The following is a 26,802-nucleotide window of genomic DNA, read 5'->3' on the forward strand; positions in this document are numbered from 1 at the left end:
GGAGTTTATTAGTCTAACGTAGCACCCTAAATTACCTAGAAAAGGCAAAATGTCTTTATCTGTTATACCTGAGCTTAGTTGCTGTCTGCAGTCAACTCACCACATTTTATTGCAGTTACATATCCTTTACTTCATTTATGCTTTGAGATCTTTGCTGCTCTTGTCTAGGAGCAGGATAAACTCCACTGCCCGAAGGCTGTTAACCCACTTGCACAATTGCACGCTTGACTGGTGGTGTAGATCCCATTTTAGGGCATCTAGTATGGGACCACCTTGTCTCCTATGAGTTAGTGATAAATAGGTGATATCTTCTGCTCTGAGCTGAAGGGGCAGCTGGATCCTGGCTGCTGTGACTTATCCTTCCCTCAGCATTGAATGGGGTGACTCCAGTAAGTGCTGTTTGAGAGGAAGGTGCTCTTGAGTAATTCAGCCCTTGGGAGCTGTTTACTCTGCAATAGCACAAAGCAGCTTGTGCACTGGTTGTCATTGTCACCTGTGTCAACTCACCTCAGATTGTGTTGAAGTTCTTATGGAAAAAAACAGAAAATTGGCAAAACTAGTTTGTAAATAAGGCTTAGATTGGCAATGTGAGTATTTTTTTTTTTTTTTCTGGCTATACTGAATAATGCATTAGAACAATACTTTAATTCTAACAGGCTGTGAACACAATTGTGCAACTTACATGCAACGAACAATAGTAAGTCAAACAGGTTATTTGTTATTGTCTCATAAGCAACATGTTTGCTGTGGTCTTCAGTGAATTATCAAAGCATGAAGTACAGCTTAATGTCTTGCTCTTCATCTTACCCAAATCCTTTGAAGAGATGCTCTGAAACTTGCATGAAGACTTTTAATTTCTTATGGATTTCACCATCACTTCAGATTTTGTCACAATGTAAGTCAAAAAGGGATTATGAGTGATTCAGTTTTGGGATGTTTTATCTGGGTCATGTAAATGAAGTCTGATATTTAGACGCGATATTGGAAGGTTTTGCTTAGGGAGCTATGAAGAACAAAATTACTAATAATATCAGAAATAAAGTTGGACCCTGTGGCTGGGCTAGTTTATCAGGTCTCAGATCAAGAGGTGGCTTTGGTTCTTTATCACAGCACCTCTATCAGAAGTTGGCAGTCTTGCCGTGCTTTTCAACCAGACTCTGAGGGCTCTGCCCCCTTTGCCTTATTTTCAATAATTGTAGAATCCGTATGAGAATCTCAATTATAAATCTCAATTTTCTGTAAGACGAAAGTGACTCTGAGTGTGTTTCAAAATTAATCTGGAATTTCAGTGGCAAGTGGAATTCTCCTGCTCTCAATGGAGAATTCACCTTTCCAAGGGGCTGCAGAGCCTATGCTTATGCTGCTGCAAGAAGTCTGCTCCTCTGCTGCCCCAGGAACCTGTGTTCGAAGTTACTTGGGTCAGTTTCAGTGTCTGTGTGACTCCAGACCTCACATGGCCATGCAACCAGTACTGCCAAAGGTTTCTGTTGTTATAAGGGTACTGGTGAAATACTATCTTGGCTTCTGCTCTGTGGCTTCCTGACTTCTGACTCACTGCTCATGATGCACAATATCACATTATCAAGTAGCTTCCTACCATTGCTGGGCTATGTCCGCTTTTGCATGGGAGAGCTTTTAGCTGGGTTTCTTTAGTCTTACGATGTGCAGATCCACAAAAACCTCAAATGTGGACATTGTGGAAAGGGTGGGAGTTGAGTGGGGAGCATGGCATACTGTCTAACTGGATGGGTAACTTGTGGTTTTGGAGAGCTGGAGAGAATCCACTATCAAAAAACCGAGCCATAAAATGACTTCAGAGCCTGAGCTAAGTGATGCAACGGCTGTTGTGTTCAGCCTCTTGTGACCACATGAGCTGAACCTCTCCTTTCAAATCAGGGAGTGTTTCTTCAAAAGCATTATCATAGAATCAAGCTGAAGTAGTTTCTATTGTAAAAAGACTGCTCCACAACATAAAAAAGCAACCTAACAAAAACCCCATAGCTGGGAACTCATCCCACTTTTCTGTGTAAAGGGTAGTACAACCTACAGCAAGAAATCTTATGTATTCAATGTCTGGGTCTATGGAAGACCAGACTAGTTACGATGATCATTTGAAACCTTATTTAAGGCAATTTTTTCTCTACAGGACAGTTTGAATAGTCAGATACTTTCATTAGAAATGTTAAACACCAGATTTATTTATCTATTTCTTTATTTTCCAGAAGAAGTCCTTCTCCTTCAAAAAGGGGTTTTCTGCCTGACTTAGAAACTTGGGGAATCTAAACAGTAAAAAACAGTTTTAAAAGAACTTCACCTGAAATTTCTCACTATTCAATAACAGTTGGGTTTAGTGATTTTTATTTTTTTTTAATGTCTAATGCAATAGTTGGCTTCTGTCATATTTTAGTTGTTTTAATGGCACTACGTACTTTTGTTACTATGTGTGGAGTGCTATTACAGAAAAATAATGTGAAATTATTCTAAAATGAAAAAGAAATTGGACTTGACCATTTTAATATGAATGTTAAAGTATTTGGAAAAAGAAATAATATATTTTAAAGCTTATATGGGTTTCTAATGTAATTGAAAGCAGCACTTTAACTAAAAAGCATTTCAGTACAGATAACTCCGCTTACCCCTTAACATCCCTATGTTACAGAAAGAAGAGAGAAGAAAAACTACAAACTGTTTTCTTTAACTATTTGCCACTGCCCATGAGAGCCAATATCCACAATGCAGCTGTAATTCATAGTGAACTTGCTGAAAACCCTTACAGTTGTGCATCTGGCTGGAGGAGCTGGTGGGAGCTGGAAGGCTGCTGTTTGGATGTTCAGATCACTCCACTTGATGCTGCCAAAATGCAAGAATGGATTTTAGGAGTAGAGAAAGTAATAGTAGATATCGGTAGTTACAATGTTTTGTTAGGTCTCCTGTAGTTTGTGAGGGATGCAGCTCCCCCAGGATATCCCTCTGACTGTGGTTATTCAAAAGTTACTGTAGTGGATTACTGCTTTACTTTGGGAATAGCTTGTGATAAAATGTTTGACCCATCTCCTGCTTTTGCCTAAATCATTGTGGTGTTAAATAAAAAACCACCTTTGTGGTACAGGATGAGCACATAATTTGTACTTTTGACATCAGTGGGAGGTGGAGCTATGAGTCAAACTATACAACTCTTATTCCCTGCCTCAGTTGGTTGGAAAATAGTGCAGTCCAGGAGCAACTGCCAGCTGTAAGACATACAGACTGGACCAGTATAAGTGTTGCCTTTTATGAAACAGAGATACTAATGGGATCATCAGCCTATTCACCTTTGGTAAGAGAAAATCAGCTTTGGGGTAGGAGGATCTGTTTGACTTTTTTGGTTGAGATTCATCAAAAAGCAAATGCTTGGGAAATTTCGATCCTTATATGTCAAACGGGTCTGCAGTGTACAGATTGTAAGTAAGAGCAGCTGACTGATAGATGTTCTTGGTGAGATGGACATTTATTCCATCATGAGGAGAAGAAATGGTAGGGCCCCTCACTATTGCCATAGCAAATCTGAGTATAAACTGAAAACTAGGAACTGTTGACAGCTGTATTTCATCACTGGTGTCTCTGTAGGCTCCTTGTCCTCAGGACTGCTTCATCCAAGCAAACCCACACAGGAAGATTGAAATGAAGAGGAGGAATCATCCGAGTCTGCACAGCACTGAAGATGAGGTACTGTATAGAGAGCAGCTTCTGGGTTGCACGGAGAGGGCTATGGGGTGTGAACAATGGCTGTGCTACCTGAGGTCTTCCACCAGCCTTTCCCATCTCTCCCTAAAATCAACTGTTACTATGAGGTGATATGTTTTAACAGTTAGTTAAAGAAATATTTGTTTCTTCTGTGAGTGTGCATTCCAGAGCAGAAAACATTCACTATGACTTAAGGGCTGGGAAGGTGAGGAAGGTGATGAAATTGGATTAGACGCTAGGCAAGGAACTGGGAGAGCTGGATTTTAATTTGATTTTACTGCGACATCACTATATGATGGTAGTTGTACCTCATAACACCCAAGGCTCAGTCGTCAAAATTTTTTCCTTTGCCTTTTGGATTGTTCAGTTTATGCCACTTAAAAGAATTCCAAACACTAATATTTATGAAACTGAACTGGTAAAAGGTGTTGGAAGGAAGATTATTTGGGTTTATGCCCGCATATTTTCTTAGTACTTCAGCCACCTCATGAATAATTTTTCTCTAAACTCCTGGAAGGGAGATACAAATGGGACTAAAGCTGAAGATGAAAAATTAGCCTTCTATATTTGGGATGAAAAATTGAGTTTTCAGCAATTTAGATCATCTACTCCTGTCATTCTCTCTATCACCAGAAACACTGCTGCCAGAAATTCTGCTGAGGTGGATGGGTTCCTTCCAAACCTGTTGGTTTTGGTCGAATGACACTCTCTAGGAGAAAACTATTGGGTTGAGAATTTTTCCAGTGGGCTGCAAATAGCATCTAGCCTAAGTGAAGCGTTAGGATTCTAGTGAAGTACTGCTTTTCAGATGATTAATCTGCTCCTGTCAGGACACTGGTGTATCAAAATTAGAGGTACACAGGGAGGTCCTAAGGACAAAGTTTTTCAGAAATCGTGGCGCTGTGAAGATTTAATTGCTCCTTTCATTTTAATTAATGGAACTACTGCTTTTGTATGTAGTATTTTACTTCTGGTGTTCATCAAGATTGTCTTGTTTTTCCTGTGACCAAGTATAGGGTTGTGTGTAGGTGTGATGGGGAGTGGAAGGAGAAAACAAATAATGGAGAGGGTTGTGGAGCCTTCAAGCTATTCCCTTACAGAACCCTACATTATGGAATGTCAATTTGTTGCTGTACTTCAGTGCTTCTCCTTGGTAAATCAATCAGGTCAGCCTAGGTTTTTCCATGTGAATATATTTTAATTTATTATGCAAAAATCCTGCATAAGCCAGGGCATTCTGAACCTGATTTCGTGTACGTGCATCCATATGCAATTCTAACTTTTATTATTGCTCTTTTGTGCTGCATAATCTAACACAATGGTAATTTCATTCTCATCCTACCAAATGTTTAATTTGATTTGTGTTTGCAACTTTTCACCTTATGACATATTTTCGAGATTTTGTGATTTATGCTGTCTTCAATTCTGGTTTTCCTCCAGCTCTTGCTTTATGCACATCTATCAGTTCTGTATGTTGTGGTAACATGGTTTGCTTGTGATTCATGTAGACCTTATCTATGGATGACAGGTTATGTTTACTCAGCATCACACAAAGCTCCCCCCTCCCATTACCCCCCCCCCCCCAAAAAAAAAAGAAGGGCAAAACAAGAAACCAACAAACAAAAAACCACATAAAAACCCAAAAACCAAAAGCCAAAACCACCTTGTTCTGCCTATGTCATGTCAAATTTGCAATGAAATGCTAAAGCTGCATTATAGGTAGCGGGACCTACATCTGAAATGGAAGAATGCTTACCCCAAGTCTCTGATTTCAGCCTTCCAGCTGCTGGGGTGACTGAAAAGCTCTGAAGTCCCAAAATGGGATGCTCACTTCATGAGCCATTATCTCCCTCTCTTAGTTATTTATTTCTTTTTAAGGGTCAGGTGTTTTGGTATAGTGAAGGATGTTGTGGCATTGCATATCCCACAGCCAGACTGGCCAGTAGCAGTGGTAGCTTGATTGGGTTATTATAAAATGCAGGGTATCTTTCCTGTCCTGCAGTAATTATCTCCTTTGACCTGCTGGTCATGCTTCTTGTGATGCAGCCCAGGATACGGTTGGCTTTCTGGGCTGTGAGCTAACACTGCTGGTTCATGTTGAGCTTCTCATCAACCAACACCCCTAAGTCCTTCTCTTAGGGCTGCTCTCAATCCAGTTTCTGCCCAGCCTGTAGTTGTGCTTGCCATTGCTCCTACCCAGATGAAGGATCTTGCCTTTGCCCTTGTTGAATTTTATGAGATTCACACAGGCCCACCTCTCCAGTCTGGGTCCCTCTGGATTGCATCCCTTCCCTCCAGTGTGTTGATTGCAACACACACTTTGGTGTCATTGGCAAACTTGCTGATGGTGCACTCGATCCCATTGTCCATGTCACTGACAGATGTCAAACAACGCTGGTCCCAGTGCCAGCTCCTGATGAAACGCCACTTGTCACTGGTCTTCACTTGGACATTGAGCCGTTTATTGCAGCGACCTAGCCATTTTCCTATCCTCCCAGTGGTCCATCCATCACATCCATGCCTCTCCAGTTTAGAGACAAGGATGTCATGTGGGACAGTGTCAAATACTTTGCCTAAGACCGGGTAGATGATGTCAGTTGCTCTTCCCTTATCCACCAACACTGTATCCCCATTGTAGAAGGCCACCAAATTTGTCAGGCACGATTTGCCCTTAGTGAAGCCATGTTTGCTGTCACTAAACACCTCCTTATTTTCCATGTGCCTTAGCATAGTTTCCACAGGAGGATCTGCTCCATGATCTTGCTGGGCACTGAGGTGTGATTGACTGGCTTGAATTCCCGAGTCTTCCTTTGTTTCCTTTTTAAAAATGGGAGTTGGGTTTTTCCCTTTTCCAGGTGTCGGGAACTTCACCAGACTGCCACCATTTCGCAAATATGATGGATGGTGGCTTAGCAACTTCATCCCCCACTTCCTCCAGGAACTGCAAATGCATCTCATTAGGTCCCATGGACTTGTGCAGCTGCAGATACACCAATGTACCTAAAGAAACTTTTCTAGTTGCCCTTGCCAGATTCTGTCAAAGCTTCAGCTTTCCTAACCTGACCTCTGGCTGCTTGGACAATTTCTCTGTATTCCTCCCAGGCTGCCTGTCTTTGCTTCCACCCTCTGTAGGCTTCCTTTTTGTGTTCGAGCTTGTCCAGGAGCATCTTGTGTCAAATTACAAGACAGAATTTCTTTCCAGAAATTGTCTCAAATAATGAATGTGAGAACATATTCACTGCATTAATAACAGAATGGCCTTTGCTCTGCTGTAGGATAGGCTTTGTTAGTTACATGAGTTATTTGCTAATAATGAAGGCATTTTTCCCACTGTTCTGCAGCCAGAAGTGCCTCGGTTGTGCTGGTTTACTGTAAAAATTATAGGCATGAGAAACCTCCGCAAAGCAGATGTGTGTAAGTATCAATCTTGGCATGTTTCCAGGTTAGCAACAAAATCACTGTCACCATAATTTAATGCTCTTGTACACCTGTTGATTTGGTGATAGTAATGTCTCACGTTTTTTGGCTGAAGAAGTTATATCTGTTTTCATTTTCATTTAGACTTGATTAAAATGATTTAGAAAACATGTAACACTAGAAATTATATAGAACAGAAATTCTATGTCAGAAAGGAAGGAATCCTTCCTTCACAGCTGTTCCATGATATTTCCCTTTCCCTTAACTCTGCAGTCCCCCTTTACTCAGAGGCTGCCCATTTCCCATCTGAAAGGTGCACCTCAGGAGAAATCAGTAGCTGTGTTGGGTGCTGCTGTGTTTGTCTCTTCATTGCTACGTCACTGTGGATAATTTGTGCACCACAATTAAACCCAGATCACAAAATCCTCAGAACTAAATTCTTCAGTGCTTGAAAAAATGAAGCTTCAGGAAGTGAAATTGTATGTGAATTTTTCTGGAGCCTGGCAAACACATGACAATAGAAGTAAATATCTGAAGAGCTGGAATGTTTCATGTCAGTACTGTTGAAATTAAATATTTTGGGTTTTTTTATTAAATACAATTAGTGGTTTAAAATTGGCTTTTGTTTGGAATGAATATAAATGTAGATATAAATGTTAAATAACTCTAAACCCAGAAGGTTTTCCTATGGGTCCAATGAAATATTCAGGACTCCTCAGAGGCTAATCTTTTTCCCTCTGACTGGGCAAAAGAAATGATAAGTAAGTAGTGCTGTACTAATTGTGCATAGTTTTGTTAACGCAGTGAGCCAGACTGACTGCTATGTCAAGCTGTGGCTGCCAACAGCTTCCTGCCAGGAAGCCAGGACAAGAACTGTGTGCAACAGCAGAAACCCTGTGTGGAACGAAACTTTCTTCTTCATGATACAGAGTGAAGTAAAGGTAGGACCTGCACTTGTGATAGTGAGCAGACACTTCCTAAAGGGCACATCCTCATTTGCTGCATGCAGGGTTTTTAAGAGAGCCTTGAGGCTCACACAGAGGCTTGAACTCAATTATACTGAGGAATAGTATGATAACAGAAAGATACAGAAAGCATCTGAGACAGCACGAGACACTGTTTCCCATCAGCAAGTAAATATGCAAGCCTTGGTATGGATTCTCAGTTGCCCTGACTGGACCCTGTCATCTTCTAAACATAGAACCCCATGAAATGAATGGGAGGTTTCATAAACTCTTTAGAGGATTAGGTATATTTTCTTGTATGCACTGTGAAGGCATTTTTGCTGTGCTTTGCCATTAGCCTGTAGTTACTTGCTTTATACAGCAGCAGTGGTGCTGTTTGTAAATTATAAGAGGTACCATAACTTAATGCTGGGGTTTTCCAAATTAAAAATATCTTTAAATACTAACTATTCCAGCATTAAACAGGCATATTTGCAAAAGCCTAATAAGATATAAGAAATCAAACTGTCCATCTGATTTACAAAGTTAGAAGGAAACCATGCCTATCCCATGCTTTGAACGACTGTAGGCTCAGAGATTATGGATCATTTGGAATAAGGTTGAGTGCTTCTTTTTGCCCCAAAGTAGCTGTAAAAAAACTGTTAAAATGTTTGTAGAGTTAGTAGAAATAGATTGGCAGTCAGAGTGAGATTGCCATCCAGAGGGACCTTGACACGCTTGTGAGGTGGGCTGATGCCAACCTGATGAAGTTTAACCATGCCAAGTGCAAGGTCCTACAGCTGGGTCGGAGCAATCCCAGGCACAGCTACAGGTTGGGCAGAGAAGAGATTCAGAGCAGCCCTGCAGAGAAGGACTTGGGGGTGTTGGTCGATGAAAAAATGAACATAAGCCAGCTTCAGTGTGCGCTCGCAGCCCAGAAAGCCAACTGTATCCTGGGCTGCATCAAGAGGAGCGTGACCAGCAGGTCGAAGGAGGTGATCCTGCCCCTCTACTCTGCTCTTGTGAGACCTCACTTGGAGTATTGTGTGCAGTTCTGGTGTCCTCAACATAAAAAGGACATGGAACTGTTGGAACAAGTCCAGAGGAGGGCCACGAGGATGATCAGGGGACTGGAGCACCTCCCGTATGAAGACAGGCTGAGAAAGTTGGGGCTGTTCAGCCTGGAGAAGAGAAGGCTGCGTGGAGACCTCATAGCAGCCTTCCAGTATCTGAAGGGTGCCTATATGGATGCTGGGAATGAACTATTCATCAGGGACTGTAGTGACAGGACAAGGGGTAACAGTTTCAAACTTAAACAGGGGAAGTTTATATTGGATATAAGGGGGAGGTTCTTTACTGTAGGGGTGGTGAGGCACTGGAATGGGTTGCCCAGGGAGGCTGTGAATGCTCCATTCCTGGTAGTGTTTAAGGCCAGGTTGGAGAGAGCCTTGGGTGACATGGTTTAGTGTGAGGTATCCCTGCCCATGGCAGGGGTGTTGGAACTAGATGATCTTAAGGTCCTTTCCAACCCTAACTATTCTATGATTCTATGAAACAAGCTCTAGACATGGGGCCAGCTTCCTATGGCTTAATAGTGCTGCGTCTTCTCGTGCTGCTAGGGTAATGTAAGCCCTTAGGAATTGCAAGGGAAGTCACTACAATTTAAATCTTGCTATAAGAGTCTGCTAATGTGCTTTACCTTTCATTTTAAAGGGCTAAGAGTTTCCTCTTTATTATGGCTTCCTGCTGATCTGCCAGAATTTCTCGAAATACTAATAATGAATTCACAAAGGGTCTGATGAATAAAGAGCATGTGTAATCTCTACTCTGTCCAGTGCATATCACTTGTTCATTGCACAAACTCTTGTTCATTGCAAAGTCAGGGACTAACCTAGAAGAGGTAAATCATCAGATTTGGCAGTCTAAGCCAAGGGGCTGTGAACTCCATGCCGTCACAGTAGCCTGTCTGCATTGAGCAATGCGAGGGCTGCATGCTGACTCTCGCTAGACCTTCCTTTTGGGTTCAGTAGGCTCGGAATGTGGCCTTTACGCCCCCCTCTGCCTCTCTCCTCAGAACATCCTGGAGTTGTCAGTCTGTGATGAGGATGCTTTAACACCCGATGACCAGCTTTTGACTGTTCGCTTTGATGTGGCTAAAGTCCAACCTGGAGAAAAAGTCCACCTGAATTTTGAGTTGGATCCAGAGGTGAGAAACGAAAAGATCAGTGAAATTAAGCGGGTAGATAAAACAATACTCTTGATAGGAATGCGTCCCAAGTTACTACCTATATTAAATATTAGAGTTGTTCTCACACAGAAAGACTTTGTTAAAAGGACATTATTAAAACACAAAGTTAAATGCTCAGGGTTTAGGAGGGATCACAAACTGTCACTCCTCTGTTGTAATTGCAATTAGATGCAAAATGGCTTTGATCTTTCTTTTTTCTTTTGAGATTTCAAAAATGTATCACCATTCTCCAGTACATCGTATTTACTGGGCTTAAAACAACATGTTCCAGAAGTTGTAAGTGTTCCTGAGAAAATGAGTCAAATGTTGCCTTTTGTTATAGTCCATATTAAAAAAGACCCATGCTTCAAATTTTAGATGTGAAAATAGGTGTACTTTTTGTGGTGAAGAGTTCACCTTCTCTGAAGGACACAAGCAGCAGCTGCTCAGAAAGGTAATGCACTGCAAGGAAAGCTAAATTGTGCAGGATGGTAGAGAAGCATTTAGAAAAGATCCTTGGACATGATGAAGAAAAGAATATGAGATTCATAAACTTCAAGAGAGTTTTTCTGTGTAATAATTTTTCTCCAGCAGCTGAGGAAAAGTTTTGGTAGAACACACACAGGAGCTCCTAAAGATGTAACCAGACAGAATACATCAGCCAGAAGGGCTGAAAAAGTCAAGTTACTGAGGAGAAGATGTGGACAGACACTTTAGCTATTTCATTCTGGATTCTCATCCTGTAGCTAGTAATGTATCTTATCTTCAAGTCTTAATTTAATCCTAATTCATATATCCAATAAGAAGCATAGCTAAAATTAATCTAAGCTCATAGAGTGAGAGAAACCAAAGTTCATTCAAATCTTATCTTCCACCACTGACTACAGAAACACATCCTTATATATAATTTAGGTGCTACAGTTAGGTAGTTAGATAAAAGAAATCAAGTCCATCTGTTCTAGACCTGCACAAAGAAGTTAGACATAGAATCAATGTCTTTTGAAAAAAACAGAGAGATCAAGATCCGAAAGTGAAGCAGATGATGGTCAGGGGTCTCAATGCTGTTGTAGGAGACTGAAAGAGCAGGGATGGGAGAAAATCTGGCCTCCTTTCCATGCCGCTGCCCTGACCCTTTGGCCAGTAGCTACCTAAGGGTAGCTCCTCCCAGCTTCACCAGGGCTTTTGTCCTGTGCTTTCAGACAATATGCTTGGTAAATTATTACATATACATATACATTTTACAAAATAAATATTTTTTATTTTTTTTAATTTTTAGATTCTCAGCAATTTTGTTTCTTATCTTGCTATACGGTTACAGGTTTCTTTTAGGGGGCCTGAGCCAGCACAGAATGGATATGGCTTGGTAAATCAGTATCTCCTCAGTATTTTATTCTTTTCTTCTAGATAGATGGTGTGACCTAATAGTTTCATTTACTCCATATGTCTCAAAGGATATTGTGTTTGCTTGTATTGAGAGAAAAAAAGAGTTTCTTATGAAATGCTTGGTGGGTGAAGTTGTTGAGAGGGCAGGTGGAGAAATCACACCCATCTTTTAAGGCAGCAAAATATGTACTAAAATGACTTTCTGCAAAATATAATACCTTCTCTGCTTGGAGGCTGTGTAGTAACAAGACTTTAGGGCTTTTTCAGGCTTCTGCAAGGGCTTGAGTTTACAGTTCTCAGGAACTGTATGTGTTCTATTCATTTCTAAATCACTGTGTCAGATAGGCTGTCAAGGGAGCACTCTTGCCTGTTTTTTTATATTACTGTTGCTTCAGAAAGGGTTTATTAACTACTCTTCCAGAAAGCTTAATCTTCCTAAAGACTGCAATATACCTGCTCCAGCTGGGCATGGCCTTCCTTAGAAAAAGGCTCATGTGACTTTTGAGATCCTTTGAGGTGTGATTCAAGCTGTGAGTTTGCTCTGAGGCTTGTGCAGAGTTGGCTTAACCCATTGGTTTGGCAAGGTGGAAGTTGGGTAGATAAGACAAGGTGAGCTGGGTCTCAGGAATGCCTTCGTCAAGCTGTCCTTACTCAGATCATGACTTCTGCTCAGGCACTCATGAGGCATCACATAGTATGGTCTGTACATGGATATTTTAAACCACGTAGGCTTGCCTTTTTTTTTTTAGTGGCTTAGGAATGGGCTACGCAGGGCAACCTTAATAATTGGTGTAATTGTAATTGCCACCTCTGCCAAATGACTTCTTTATTCTGCCAAAGTATCTCAAAAGAAAGGCTGAGGTGGCTGGATGGGTAATGTCAGAGCATCAGGGTTGCCTCCTGCTGTGCCTCTTGCTCACTGTGTCATCCAGCAAGTCTTTCTATTGTGATGGTCCAGGTTTTTCACCCACAAAAATATGAAGGGGACTTAATAGAAATACAATATGTGTGTGTGTGTGTGTGTGTTGTACAACAGAAAAGAAAGGATGGGACCATAAGGCAGGCACAATTGAATGTTAGGAGCCAGGATCTCCTGAACATTGTTTATGCTATTCTTTGGACACAGTTGGAATATACTGCCAGTGAGTTTGGATAGAACAAACTGGTCACTGGCAGCTACATTATCAGACTTGGCACAGTTTTCACAGTCCCTTTGTGACGCTGAAGTATGCTGTGCAGCAGTGGGGATATTTGGCACTGAAGTTTAGTTTGTACGAATATGAATGAAAAAATTTACCATCACTTGTCAGAAAGAGATTAGTGTTTTCCTCCCTCTGGGTGATAAAGAAGACCTTTGATATATGTTTGTGTGGTATGTCCTGGATTGGCTGTCCCCTGTACAGGCTGACCCAGCAAATGGCTCCAGTAAAGTAATGTAGTTACTCAGTTGCTCTTATGTTGTTGATGTGTTACCCTTCTATTGCTGTTCCCTGTTCTTACACTTCCCCTTTTTCACCTTGATTTGGCCCTGTGAGCTCTTTTCCTCATTCCCCTTCACAGGTTCAATCTTCCCTCTTCTCTCTTCATCCCTTCACTCTGGCAATTGTAATTTTCCAAGTTTTTCTCTTTTCCCACCTTTTTGTATTTGTTTAGTCACTCTACAAATTATTCTGTTTTAACCCAGACATACTCACCACCTATGTCCATTTATCCTCAAGTATGTTCTCTTACATCATTCACCTGTTATACCTCCCTTCCTCAGCATTGACTGACCATGTCTTATCCCACTAATAAATGAATAATGTGATCTTTCACTTCCTATTCCATGATAATCTCCTCTTTTCCTTGGGGGGACAGCTGGTTTGTAAACAGTAGGGTGGTGGAGAGACATGAAATGAAAGGGTGGCCAAAGAAACCTCCATGCAATTATGTTATGATATTGAGGGTGTGGACATAGCAAAATCTTGCAAGGGAGATTTGTACAAAACCATCAGAGCTCTAGCAAAGGAAAAGGTTTGTTCACTCATTTTCCTTAAATGAAAAATCTTATTTTCAGAATCAGGAAGAACTGGAAGTGGAGTTTCTACTGGATAACATGTGAGTAAAGCCTAAATACTACAGAATTTGTCATCAGAAGACTATGTTTTAGAGGGAGTAGTAATGCAGCATTAGGGAGTTGGCTCCATGTACCTGTGCTCAGATATCCCACCTCGGCATCTTTCTCGTGGTTGCCTTTATCTCCTGAATCTGGTGAAATCCCTTCTTGAGTGATAGTCTCACTTCGCTTACTATTTGTAGCTGAGGATGAGTGTTTATTCTGTAGTTCAGCCTAAGGAAAGATGATGCTGACTGGGGGAGATAAGGGAGACCAGTGTCCCTAGAGCTATGGGACTGTGACCCAGCAGAGAACACGAGATGGACCTGAAAGACAGAAGTTGTTAGAAGGCAGCTAGAAAAACTGAGCTCAGAGAGCTACTTGTATTGAAGGGATCATTGCTCATATGCCCACTCTTAAATAAACCTTTTCCTTTCTTCTTTTCAGTCCAGGTGTATCTGAAAACATCATCACTAATGGCGTACTAGTGGTAATAGTTTTATTTATTTTTGTTCTTATGGTAGGGCAGAACTGAAGGATGTAGCTGGAAAAACTATGCCTTTAGGCCTGAACTGTTTCTGTGACCAGTGATTTTATTGCTTATCTCTTCTAGTCTCGTGAAGTTTCCTGCTTGGGAGTACATGTGAATGAAATGAAAATTAAGAGCCCTTACACAAGTGAGGTTATTGATTTAAGTTGCTTGTCACTACTTTTTGTGCTATGGGAGAGGCAGCTGAATCTAGATAAATATTTGACCTGTTTCAGTCTCTGGACTGCTTGGGGATTGAGGTGTTTCCCATTTTACCTACTTGCTACTAGTAAGAATCTTCCGGAGATGGTGTGACTGTGTAGCTTAAGGGAAACTGGAGGTGTCTGCTACTCAGAAACATCACTGCATTGTGGTGGAACTGAAATATTGTGATGAGAACAAAAAGTAAAAGAGGGGAGACACAACTGTGAGAAGTGGAAATTCAGGGGTATGAATGCTGCAAGTGGCATCCACTGGTCTAACCCATGCTTTCTGTTGCTTGTCAGGGGAGAAGTTGCAATGCTGCACTGGCCTTTCACTGCTTATTCAATCTGGCCCTTGTTCACACTGATTGTGAGGGAGGAAAAACTTTGTGGCCCAAACTGATGTTGACTGCATGAAGGCTGAAACTTTACTTGGGACGTTTTTATTTGACATTTTTTCAGGGCTAGGTGCAATTAACATTTCTCTGCTGTTCGCTGCTTGTTTTTAGGGAGAGATTTCACTTTTATGATGAAAGGATCCTATGAAGAAACCCAGGATGTTTCCATCGGTCCTTGCTGCAGATGGGGAACCAGTGAAACCACCATGTTCCACTACATGAAGCACAGCCAACCCAGACTGCACATGAAGCTGCCAAAGGAGCATTTTTTCTGTAGTGTATGTTTTGCTTGTGGATAATAATAACAGCCAAAGTAACTTTTGAGAGAAGCGTGGTAAATTAGACCTTCTCTGGTAGAATTATACCTGTGGGTTGTAAACAATTTTCTCTTCATAACAGTTCTTTTCCCCCACTTTAATTCAGTGTGGCTCAGCTAGGAAGGAAATCAATGCAAATCATTCCCTGGCTATGCCTCTCCATTCTCTGGACTTGAGAAAGAAAGTGACAGTGATGAAAGTGAGTAAACTTCAACAGCATTTGGAATTATTTAAATGGGCATAAGCTATAACTGTGTGATACCTGGTCCATTATTAATTTTGTTATTACAAAAGTACTATCTGAGTTGTACATAGTCTCAGCTCTGCATGCTTGAAAGAGTAATTCAGGGAAAAAGTAGCATGTTCTGAACTGCTGATTGCTTTAGAAGTAGTTTAACAGTAGGATCCAAGTGATGATTGTATGTGTAAAGCCTGAGAAGAGACCAAAGACTTACTGTTAGACTATATATTGGAATAAATACTAATACTGTAAAGCTTGCTTTTTCAAACTTTCAATTCTATTTCGAATTTATGGTGTTTTCATTCTTTATTCTCAGAGTGAATCTTATGAGGTGTCTGTGAAGGAAGAAGAGAGGTAAGTCTTTTGTTTCTTTCAAATGATTACTTAGGCCACCTCCTATCCTATACTTTATAGTATCATCCTTAGATGAAAGGGAGTTACAGCTTAAACTAGCTCATTTAGAAACAAGGAATGAAGATTGCAATTAGTTAAAGACTAAAGTATGGGGAAGGGTTAATAAAATGATACATATCTTTAAATTGTTTGGTAAGAGTTCAGCATAGTAAAAGTGGTAGGTAGTCATGGGGTATAACCAGTCACAATGCTTTTCTTAGCGTTGATCCTTCCCAATTTTGGTATTTAAGTATCATTCTGTCCTGTAAGCTTTATCTATAATACATACACGTTTATGTGTAACATATTTCTAACATGTTTCTAGCACTTATACATTCACCGGTCCTCTGCAGGTCATTTTTCAGCGAAATGAGTGGGCAGTAATTAATTTCTTGACTGATTTGCAGTGATTTTCTGAAGGGCAATATTACCCCCTAGTGACTCGTTAGCTACATTGCAAGCACTCGTGGCAGACATGATAAATCAGAGGTTTATACTCAATATTAATTATAAGTCACAGAAGGGAAAAAATTACCTTTTGGCTGAAACCCAAATGTGAAATAGCGGAGGACATTTCTGGTCTAAAACCTCCACACGAAGGAAGAAATACAGGGCCTGTGATATCTATATACCCACTTTCATTCGCAAAGGAGAACCCTTATATATACGGAAGTAGTCTTTCTTTAAACTGGCTTATTGTTGCAGGTTTTGCTTGATTTCTTGAGCAGTAGCTCTAGAAATGGCTTACAGGTAACATGTCTTGTTCTGTTCTTATGCTCTAGTTGCAAGAATTTAGATTTGCGGCTGGGATTTGATCTATGTGCAGAGGAGCAGGATTTCATCTGTAAAAGAAAGAAGGTGGTTGCTACTGCTCTGAAAAATGTTCTTCATCTAGATGAAGACCTGCAGGAGGATGAGGTATGTGGGGGCAGCATCTTGGGAACTTACAGTCCCACTTTGAATGAATTAGATGTGAGGTACTTCCATGACTACTGTCAGGAGGTCAGTTACAGTTCGTTTATCCTTGGCCAACATCTATCCTCACTCAGGAACACCTAAAGAACGTATTAATTGAGATTAATGTATATATAAACAGGCTTGGTGAAATATTATTGCTTGGACTGGGACCATTTCTCCTTAGTTTGGCACCTTCCCCCTTCGGTGCTGTTGCACAGCAGAGAAGCTTACAAGGGAAAGCTGCAGCTCCCCCTTAGCACACAAGTAGAGCAGTTTTGGGTTTACTTTTGCTTTGCTCCTCTGTTACACTCAGGATCTTAAAATGTGTTTTGCGGGACAAACATGAGGAGAAATGAAAACATCAGAAGAGACTCTTCACAAATCTGAAAATAGATTGTGCCATACAAAAGCCATGCTTACAGCTTCTGGTTTACCGAAGCATTGCTGATCAGGAAGATGTTTTCAGCATATGCTATGTCCCACCAAAGTTTGTACAACTCAAACACACTTAAGGGCTATCGTAGAGAGGGTGAACCCACCTGAATCAGGGAGTTGATATTATTTTTTCTGCATGCCCATCACTGCTCTATTTCATCTGTTGATGAATGACTGTGCCTTTGTGTGTTGAGCAGGTGCCGGTGGTTGCAGTCATGACCACAGCAGGGGGAGTGAGGTCCATGACAGCTATGTTTGGCAGTCTTCTGGCTCTCCAGGACTTAGGTGTTTTGGACTGTGTCTCATACATCAGTGGTTTATCTGCCACCACGTGGTAAGAAGAGTGAGGCTTGTGCTTGCTGTTTGTATTAGAAGAGTGCTAACATGGTGAAGTGTATTGCCTTGTGTCATGGCTTAAGCCCAGCCGGCAACCCAGAACCATGCAGCCGCTCACTCACTCCCCCTTCTTCCTCCTCCCGCTCTCGGAGGGATGGGGAGAATCAAAAGAATGTAACTCCCATGGGTTGAGATAAGAACAGTCCAGTAACTAAGGTATAACACAAATCACTACTGCTACCACCAGTAATAATAATAAGGGAAATAACAAGGGAAGAGAACACAACTGCTCACCACCCACCGACCAATACCCAGCCCAACCGAGCAGTGATCTAGCCCTTTCGGGTAACTACCCCCAGTTCTACATCCTCGGCATGACGTGCTGTGGTATGGAATACCTCTTTGGCTAGTTTGGATCAGGTGTCCTGTCTCTGTTTTCTCCTGACTTTCCCTCTTCCCTGGCAGAGCATGAGACTCACAAAGTCCTTGGTCAGAGTAAACATTGCTGAGCAGCAACTGAAAACATTGGTGTTATCAGTGCTTTTTGCAGGCTGAAAGTCAAAAACACAGCACTGCACCAGCTACTAAGAAGGAGAAAAATGGCTGCTACTGCTGAACCCAGGATGCCTTGCTGATGAATTTTACTCAGTGTCATGTTGGGACTTCCATGACATTCATGGCACCACTCAGTGCTGTAGCTGCTATTTCTTCTAGCTACAAGAAACAGAGTGAGAGCTACTGTATTTCTATAATGGTACTGACAAGTGAACAAAAACTAGAAGAAAAGAGCTCAAGTCAGGATGGTTTACCTGTATCTCCTTGCAGTTCATGTAGGTGACAAACCAACCCACAGCTGTTCTGTGACTCGGATATGTGCCTTTCTGCCATGTCATATGTTATGCCTTCTCCTGGGGACTGGACTTGTTTCTGTCCTAAACTTGGTGCCTGATGCAGAGAACGTGTGGGAAACATGGGTATTTTTTGATCTCCATTTCTCATTTCCTATTTACCGGGCAGAAAAGACTCCTATGCTAAGATGAGGAGTAGAGATGTCTTGGTGTTCCACTTTGAATGAAAAATGATTACTCATGGCCATCAATAATGGACTGAATAGGAGCTGGTAGACCAAAAAGCTGGCATTTTCTTCAGAATGAAAGAAATCGGGTCATTTCCTGGGGAAGGAATAAACCTTTTATTTGCCAGTGCAGGCAAATAAGATGTTCATCATGAGTCAGAGAAGATGCTGCAGATATGCAAGAGAAGCAATGCAGCTGAAATCATGGGTATTTGAATCTCTGAAAGGGCACAAACCCAATCCCCAAGCATGCTTCAGAGCAATGAGGAAATGAAAGTAGGGAAAAGCTGTTTTCCCTCTCTTTGTATTAGCCTTGGGTTACCTAGTTGCATGTAACACTTCAGAAATCTTGTTATATTTGTCTGGCACAACTCTTACACAGCTCTGAAAGGGAGAATTTAAAAGAAAAGCCCCGAGAAACACAGAGTGTCATGCACATGATGTTGACAGCCTTTCACAACTCACAGGGTTCTAGGGCTTTAAAATATTTTGCCTCTGGAGAGCTGCTCTAAAAAGATATGTGAGACAGAACTAGAACAAATAGGGTGCGGATGAGAAGAGACAGACAGAATCTGCCCAAACTGGGAGCTGAAGCCTCAAGCAGACTGGTCCTATGTGTGCCAAGAGTCTGAAATGACCTGCCTGCTGCATGGCCAAGGAAGGGTAAATCCTGCAATTCTCTAGGGCAATGTTTACTGCTAAAATCCTGCTTAACATTTCACACAGTGTTTGAGACAGCTGAGGGACTGGACTCAGACAGAAGTTGCAACTTGACCCTAGACAATCAAAGGGCAATTCTAGTGAAAGTTTGTGTTAAGTTATGGGTGTTACTTTATTACTCTTGATTCTGAGAAGAAACAAGTTAGGATGATTTTTAATGTCTGCTTGCAGCATAAATATTGTATAGTCTAAATTCTGCCTGAGCTTTGAACTGTTCGTCCAAGGTAAAAGTTGGAGAGTAAGAGCATTTTGTACGTTGTGAAACAAAACATCTTTGTGTGGCATAAGCCCGTGAATTGTCAGGTACCCCATGATGAATCACAGTATGTTTCTTTTTACCAGGACCATGGCAAAGTTGTATGAAGATGCAAACTGGTCACAGAAGGATCTCAGAGGGCCAATTAATGATATCAAGGAACATGTGATCAAGAGCAAGATGCACTGTTTCTCACTGGATCATATGAAGTACTATGAAAAGGAGCTTTGTGAAAGAAAGCAAGAGGGGCACAAGCTGTCCTTTACAGATTTATGGGGACTCTTCATTGATTGTATGCTACATCATCAGGTATTTTATATCCATCACTTATTCCAGAGGATTTCTGACTTTTCATGTTTAAAGTTCTGTATTCAGTAATGGGAAAGGCTCTCAAAATTTCTGAGGGGTCTTTCTTTGGCTTTTTTAGAAGAAAATAACACAGTAAGCCTAAAATGTAAGCATCTAGGGTAAACGTCTGAGCATGTAAAAAGTCAAGGTGTTAATGAAACTGATTTTCCATCTTTAATTTCAGGTCAATTGAGCACTCTATTAACATACAGAGGAGAGGTGGCTCTGACAGAGCTAAGTTCAGGCATAACAATATATAGCCATACCAGCAAAAAAGCTCCATTGAAAGAAATGAGCTCTGATTGACTTATCTGTAGCACCTTCAAGATACCTTTATTTTTCCTTAAAGCAAATCAGAGAACTTTCTCACATTTTCACTCTATTCCAAAATATCAGGAAGCATCAGTGATAAAGGTTGATGACGGGTAACACATGAACACATTCATGTGGTCAAAAAACTGAAGTACACAGAACAAAATCTGCTGAGATTTAGGAGACATTTCATTGGTAGTCCATGCTTAGATACCGTCAATATGTCATATTTATCTTTTACAACAATTTCTGTTCTTTATAAACAGGGAAGTACTCAGAAACTCTCTGATCAGCAGCTGGCAGTAAATCAGGGACAGAATCCACTGCCCATATACCTGTCCCTCAATGTCAAGGATGACTTTAGCACTTTGGATTTTAAAGGTAATGATTATTATACACACTTCTATAAATCTGAGGATTTTCTTCTTACTGTAAGTCAGATCTAATAAATCTTTTAAATAATTTCTTTTTCCCTTGTCTTCATGTCTGGGTTCTGACTTGGGTGAAAAACATGTATGCTGATACTGTGGTACAGAGATACCTGTGGGGGGCAGAGGTGCCATTTGCTGGGAGCCTTGAGAGCCACCACTGTTGCTCTTTCTCTCTTGTCCCCACCTCACACCCTCTTTCAGCTGCTGGTGTTCCTGCAAAGGCAGCAGTGTCCAAGAGAGATGTGAGGATCTGTGGGAGTAGGGCAAGGAAGGGATGAGAAAAGAAGATGTGGAAGGGGTGAGAGTGGGAGGCAGCTTTCAGCAGCCAGAGAGGGATCTGAGGAGGGGTAGCACTCTGTGCACTGAGCTGTGGTGCTGATCACTAGCCATTTCCACAGCATTTTCTGGCCCAAACAAAGCAGGTGGTCCTGAAACTGAACCTGATCATCTCCTTCTATGTGCAGTCTGCAGTCCCAGTGTGTTCAGCCAAGGTTTGGGTGGGTTTTAGTCAAAGCGCTTTTTTAGCTTCACATGGTGGTGACTATAAGAATGGATGGTAGCTTGTGTCATTGCTGACTCAATAAAAAACACCTTGGGCAAGACCTTAGGAATTGGTCAACTCAGCCCCAATTTTTGCTTCCTATTACAGAAATGGACCCGAACCCCCAAGCTGAATGGATTTTCACAGTGTTAGTGGAAGAGGTGAATTTAGCTTTTGTATTCACCAATTTAACATGCAGTATATTGAAGGGCACCTGTTTGTTTTGAAACATAGTGGTTTGAACTGTCCATCACCAACACACTGAAGCTACAGGCCTTGTTGTTCCAGCTTTTGATTCTCTATGCTGTTGTTTTTATATGTGTTCAGTGACTATAATGAGTCCTTCTTGATGCCTTATTTGCAGAGTGGGTGGAGTTCACACCTTACGAGGTGGGTTTCCTGAAATACGGGGCCTTTGTTCGTTCAGAGGATTTTGGTAGCGAGTTCTATATGGGTCACCTGATGAAGAAGATCCCCGAGTCCCGCATCTGCTTTTTGGAAGGTGATTTACTATCTGAGAAAAACATTGCCTTTCTAAACCACATAGCTGGCTACATAGAGCTGGCATCTCATAACTGCTGGTCTGCAAGTAGCAATACTAGCACACCAGATAATGTATCTGATGTGATTTAAATCTTGTATGAACCAGCAGAAAGTGGCAAAAAGATGAAACAAATTCTTGAGACAGATGCAATTAATATCCTGAACTTCTTAAGTTAGACCAAACCAGAACACACACATTGGAATTGATCTTTAAAAATATTTTTAATCACAGTGACTTTTATAAACAGCCAGGTCTCTAAAATGGCCTAGCTATAAGCCAGATGTTATGTGTAATGGCATGGCATTTGATAATGCTAGTAAAACTTAGGATCTTTCATAACTGAAACAATGCTAATTTAAACAGCCACAGAGACTGAATCCAAATAGGTTGTCATAGTTGTGCTCTAAAAATTCACAGCAGTATTAAGTATGGCTTTTTTCTTTTTTTTATAACTTTCAAGGCACATGGAGTAATATATTTTCCCAAAATTTTATGGATGCTGTCTACCTCTCGGGTCATTCAGAGGACTTCTGGCACAGATGGACCCGAGATACTGAGTATGACATTGGTTGGTTATTTGGATTACTTTTCACTTGCATCTGCATTGTCTTCATGCCTCTCTGAAATTTAAACCCTGACATTTGGTAAAGGGCTTGATTTTGTGTCCTATTTCTGGCACAGCAAACACCAAACCTTTAGGAATGAAGGAAAAACAGGAAAGAAACTGTCGTGATGAAAACCAGGAAAAAACATTGCACTGCTCTGTGCAACATCCCTGGGGAGTTTAGTTAGTCATGAGAGGATTACTAAGAGTCCTTTGGGGCAGGGGAGGTCAGACAGGGAAACAGCAAGGTGATGCTGTGACACTGAAACCCATCTCTGCCCTGAACAGTCTGTATGTTGATGCTTGCACTTCATTACAGATGGGGCTGTGGTGGTTTGACTGCCCAGGTCCTTTTTCTTTGTTGTTATTAGTATCAGTGAAACACACTAAACAAATGCAAATATATACCCTCTTCTCATTCCTCCTACAGAGGAAGAGCCTTCTCTGCCCAAGAAGCCTCATGAACAGGCAACTTGCTTATCCGTTCCCAAAGGTTGCCTTTCCAGCACACTTCGAGAAATGATGACTGGACGGCCAGTGGTTTCCACTTACCACAATTTCCTCAAGGGCTTGCAGCTACATAATAAGTATTTAGAGAATGAGAGATTTTGCATGTGGAAAGGTAATAGTAAATTTTTCAAGATGCATCTTTGAAGGCGAATTGAGTGCTAATACTTGCTGAGGACAAATATTTGATAAGGTTTAACATAAAGGCAAGTTTTATTTCGTTAATATGTCTGTGGAATTGGTTTTGCTGAGCCCCAGATGATCTAGTGCTGATCTCATTTCTTTCTTGGAAAAGCCACAGCAGTTTTGCTTGTATATTGTTCTTCCTAGGGAAAGCTACAAAAGAATGGCTTTCAGCTTCTACTGAAGCTAAATAGCCACAAATTTACAACAGTTGAAAAAGCAGCTTAAATATAACATTCTGGATGAAACCAAGTCTCAGACCTGTTTCTTCTCAATGACCTTAGTGTTGAGCTATAAATGCTAAAATTGTGCAAAGAAAAATATTTAGTTGTGGTTGCTTTACGTCAAAGGGCTGTCTTTTCCTTCTTTCATTGTTATGCTGATTTTGGAGGAAAAAAAAATGGACTTGGTCTTGCAGTAATTAATTGATAATATAAGTTTTTGACTTTCAGACACAGTGCTGGATTCTTCTCCCAACCAGCTGAATGAAAGGGATGACTACCTCAAGCTGGTAGATACAGCTTTCTTCATCAACACCAGCTGCCCACCCATTTTGAGGCCAGAGAGGAAAGCGGATGTCATTTTGCACTTAAATTACAGTGGAGGATCACAGACTCTGGTGATATTCTGTAGTAGTGAACCTTTATCTCAATCACTCCAACACCTGAATTTACAATTTTTCAGTTCTCAATTCTCTCCCTTTCGTTTTTTGTTTTTTGGTGTTTTTTCTTTTTTCTTTCTTTCCAGAAAATGATCTGGGTTTTATTAAATTAAATGATCATATCAGTGGTACTATTAAAAACTGTAGCCATAATGTCTCTGTCTTTATCAGGACTATTATCAGTAGCTTTCTAGGACTCAGTTACGGACACAGACAAGTAGAAAATTACCTATTCTGAGTATCTGTGCAGATTTGTCATTGTGTCACTAAGTTCCTCAATAGTTAGTTAAATAACTTCAAAAATGTAATTAGCTAATACATAATTTTTCTGGTTTTGAATGAAAAGTTGGAATTTTTCTTTTATGTTTGATTCCTGGTGTTCCCGTAAGTTTTAGTCAGGTTTTTGGTGGTTTTTGTTTTGTTTTGTTTTTTTGGTTTTTTTTTTTGTTTGTTTGTTTATGAAGAAACATTGAGGGCCATAGATGATGAAATAATGTAATTTATTTGTAGGAGCATATGAAGACACTGGTTGTTAGAAGCAGTGAATACAAACACTCAAGAACCTGTGATCTCAGATACCATGTGTGATCAAAATTTCCTTACCAAATCCTCTACTAAATCACAAGAATGAATGTCATATGAATTTCAGAAAACAGTAGTCTTCCTTTAAAAATGTCAGGTGTTAGCAAATCAAACAAATTTCTATTACTGAGGATATATTAAAATCAAGAGTGCATATTTGTTCCAGAGCATAGTTAGTCCTATATGTAAGCATATAAATCAATCACAGATGATTGCCTAATGCAGAAAAAGATCAGTTATGGGGCTTAGTAACCTTGTTTCAATCTCTTTTTGTGTTGCAACTCTCCTCTGTTGAACCAGCCACTGGACCTATTCTCAGAGTACTGTTTAGAGCGTGGGATCCCATTCCCCAGCACAGAGCTGAGCCAGGAAGACCGCGAACACCTGAAGGAGTGCTATGTGTTTGAGGACAGCTTAGAGGCACCAGTCTTGGCCTATTTCCCACTGGTGTGTGATACCTTCAAAAAATACAAGGCACCGAGTAAGTTAACAGTGTTAATCAACCATTTTTTTTAGGTTATCAAATCCATTTTATCCATTGAATTTGTTCCTCTTCCAGGAGGCTGGTAAGCTTCTTACTTGGCAAAGTTATCACATTACCAGTCCTGTTATGATGGACTACTAATCCATCACAACAGGCCAATTAATCAGTGATTGAACTGAAGAGTTCCAAAATTAAAAGCATGAATAGCTGTAGCTTGAGGCAAACCTCCTCATCTGGCATCTGGAACAGGTTGCATTCCCTTGATGATAAAGGCAGAGACAGCTACTAAATTACACCCACTGGTAACTAACACTGTTACTTAAGAGTCTTTTAAGGAGATGCTATGTTCACTCTGTTAACAAAGCTAGAATCCTCTCCTTTTATTATGTGAGAAGAAATTGATAATACAAAGTGCTGGAAAGAGCCAATGATGAAAAGGATTTGCCAGGGTAACAAACTGCTTTAATATCTGTCATTTTTGAAAAGTTACTGGATTATTTTCTTTAGTTTAGCTATAAAATAAATGGTGGTTTGTTTGTTTCACCAGAAAAACTACTCAGCAAACTCAGTTTCAGTTTATAGATACTTTTGCATGCATCAACTCAAATTTCCTTGTTGCTAATTTAGTATGATCCAGGAAACTTTCATCAAAAAGTGAACAGAAATCCATGTACCAGTTTATTGGAAAAGAAATCATGTAATTCCTCATCTTATTTGTCCTGCTGTATGTGCTTAAAATGACAGCTTCCTGAGAGGGAGAACCAGTTGGTAGATAAGGAGCTGTCATATCACTGCTCAATGGAAAAGTGGAAAATACAAAATCCCAAATCTGCAATAGTGAAATATTCTGATGAAAACTTCAATTTAGAGAGGAAAGAATTTTGCATGGAAAAGTTGTACTGCCAGTCAGTTCGGGAGCAGCTCTGTAATCACGCTGTGAAGCAGTGGATCTCATGAGTGCAGCAGATGCAGTCTCTATGCAGTAATTAAATACTGAATAGTTTTCTGAGATAATTCAGTTTCTTGAGACTGTTACTGTGTATTTTGCATTGCCTGGTAAGAGTCTTCCTCAGTGACACTGCTGTGTTGAGCTTTGCTGTGTTCTTGCTTCAGATGTGGAGCGCAGTCCCTCAGAGATGGAGGAAGGAAGAGTAGATGTGTCCAACTGTATTGCTCCCTTTGGCACTGGTCTGCTGACATATAGTGAAGAGAATTTCAACAAGTTGCTGAACCTGTGCAGCTACAATATCCTGAATAATAAACATTTAATTCTTCAGGCTTTGAGAACTGCAGTGGAACGAAAGAAGCGTTTAAAAAACTGTTCACCACCTCAGTCATCTAAACTCTCTTAAAGTATATTTTGACCAATTTTGTCAGAAAGAGATATATACAAATATTTTGGTAACGGACTAATAAACATTCAGGAGATATAAATCCGTGCAGAATGACCATCCATGTTAGCTTGCTAGAAGGAATTATTATGTATTTTATTTAGTACTGTGTGTGAGGACTGATGTTGGTTCTGCCAAGTCATTGGCAAGTCATGATTACTTTAAAAAAATTCTTGACTGTCTTAGGGAATGGAAAAGCAGTTGTAGAGCTATAGGGTCCTATTTGGATATACAGCCATATAAGAGTGAGGTTTCCACCTCACAAAAATCTGTGCCAGATTTGGATGCAAATCTTAGTGGTATGTGGTTCATGAACTAGAGCTCAGAGCAAAGATCAAGCAAAGCCTTGCCTTGTGCACAGATCCCTGCATGTGACACTAAGGAGTAAACCTGATTCCAAGGAAAAGGAAGGCTGAGAATTGAAGAGCAGATCTGCACATTATGTTTTCTGTTTTCTCAGTATCCATCTGTTAGGCAAAAGCCTAACCTTTGGTGAATTCACCTGCTTGGCTGTCATTGCCCTACATTTGTCTACATTTTTGATGGACTACTCCAGAGTGATCAA

General features: G+C 40.7%; 1 protein-coding gene across 1 annotated transcript; it reads left to right on the forward strand.

Annotated features, from left to right (window-relative positions):
• Nucleotides 1–3,289: 3,289 nt before the first annotated feature.
• LOC308221327 (cytosolic phospholipase A2 epsilon-like) lies at nucleotides 3,290–26,198 on the forward strand (the record flags this gene model as incomplete). The annotated part of the gene is made up of 21 exons (XM_080618312.1): nucleotides 3,290–3,316; nucleotides 3,622–3,705; nucleotides 7,065–7,137; nucleotides 7,945–8,081; nucleotides 10,159–10,290; nucleotides 13,751–13,791; nucleotides 14,237–14,279; nucleotides 14,403–14,466; nucleotides 15,031–15,197; nucleotides 15,343–15,435; nucleotides 15,794–15,831; nucleotides 16,653–16,788; nucleotides 17,457–17,596; nucleotides 19,736–19,958; nucleotides 20,576–20,690; nucleotides 21,646–21,783; nucleotides 22,286–22,393; nucleotides 22,860–23,051; nucleotides 23,572–23,738; nucleotides 24,663–24,843; nucleotides 25,960–26,198. 21 exons carry the CDS (start codon nucleotides 3,290–3,292, stop codon nucleotides 26,196–26,198), a joined length of 2,538 nt encoding a protein of 845 aa, XP_080474438.1.
• Between the last annotated feature and the right edge of the window lie 604 nt (nucleotides 26,199–26,802).

The sequence above is a fragment of the Psittacula echo genome, assembly GCF_963264785.1.
Source record: "Psittacula echo genome assembly, chromosome: 5".
NCBI classification, from domain to species: Eukaryota; Metazoa; Chordata; class Aves; order Psittaciformes; family Psittacidae; genus Psittacula; species Psittacula echo.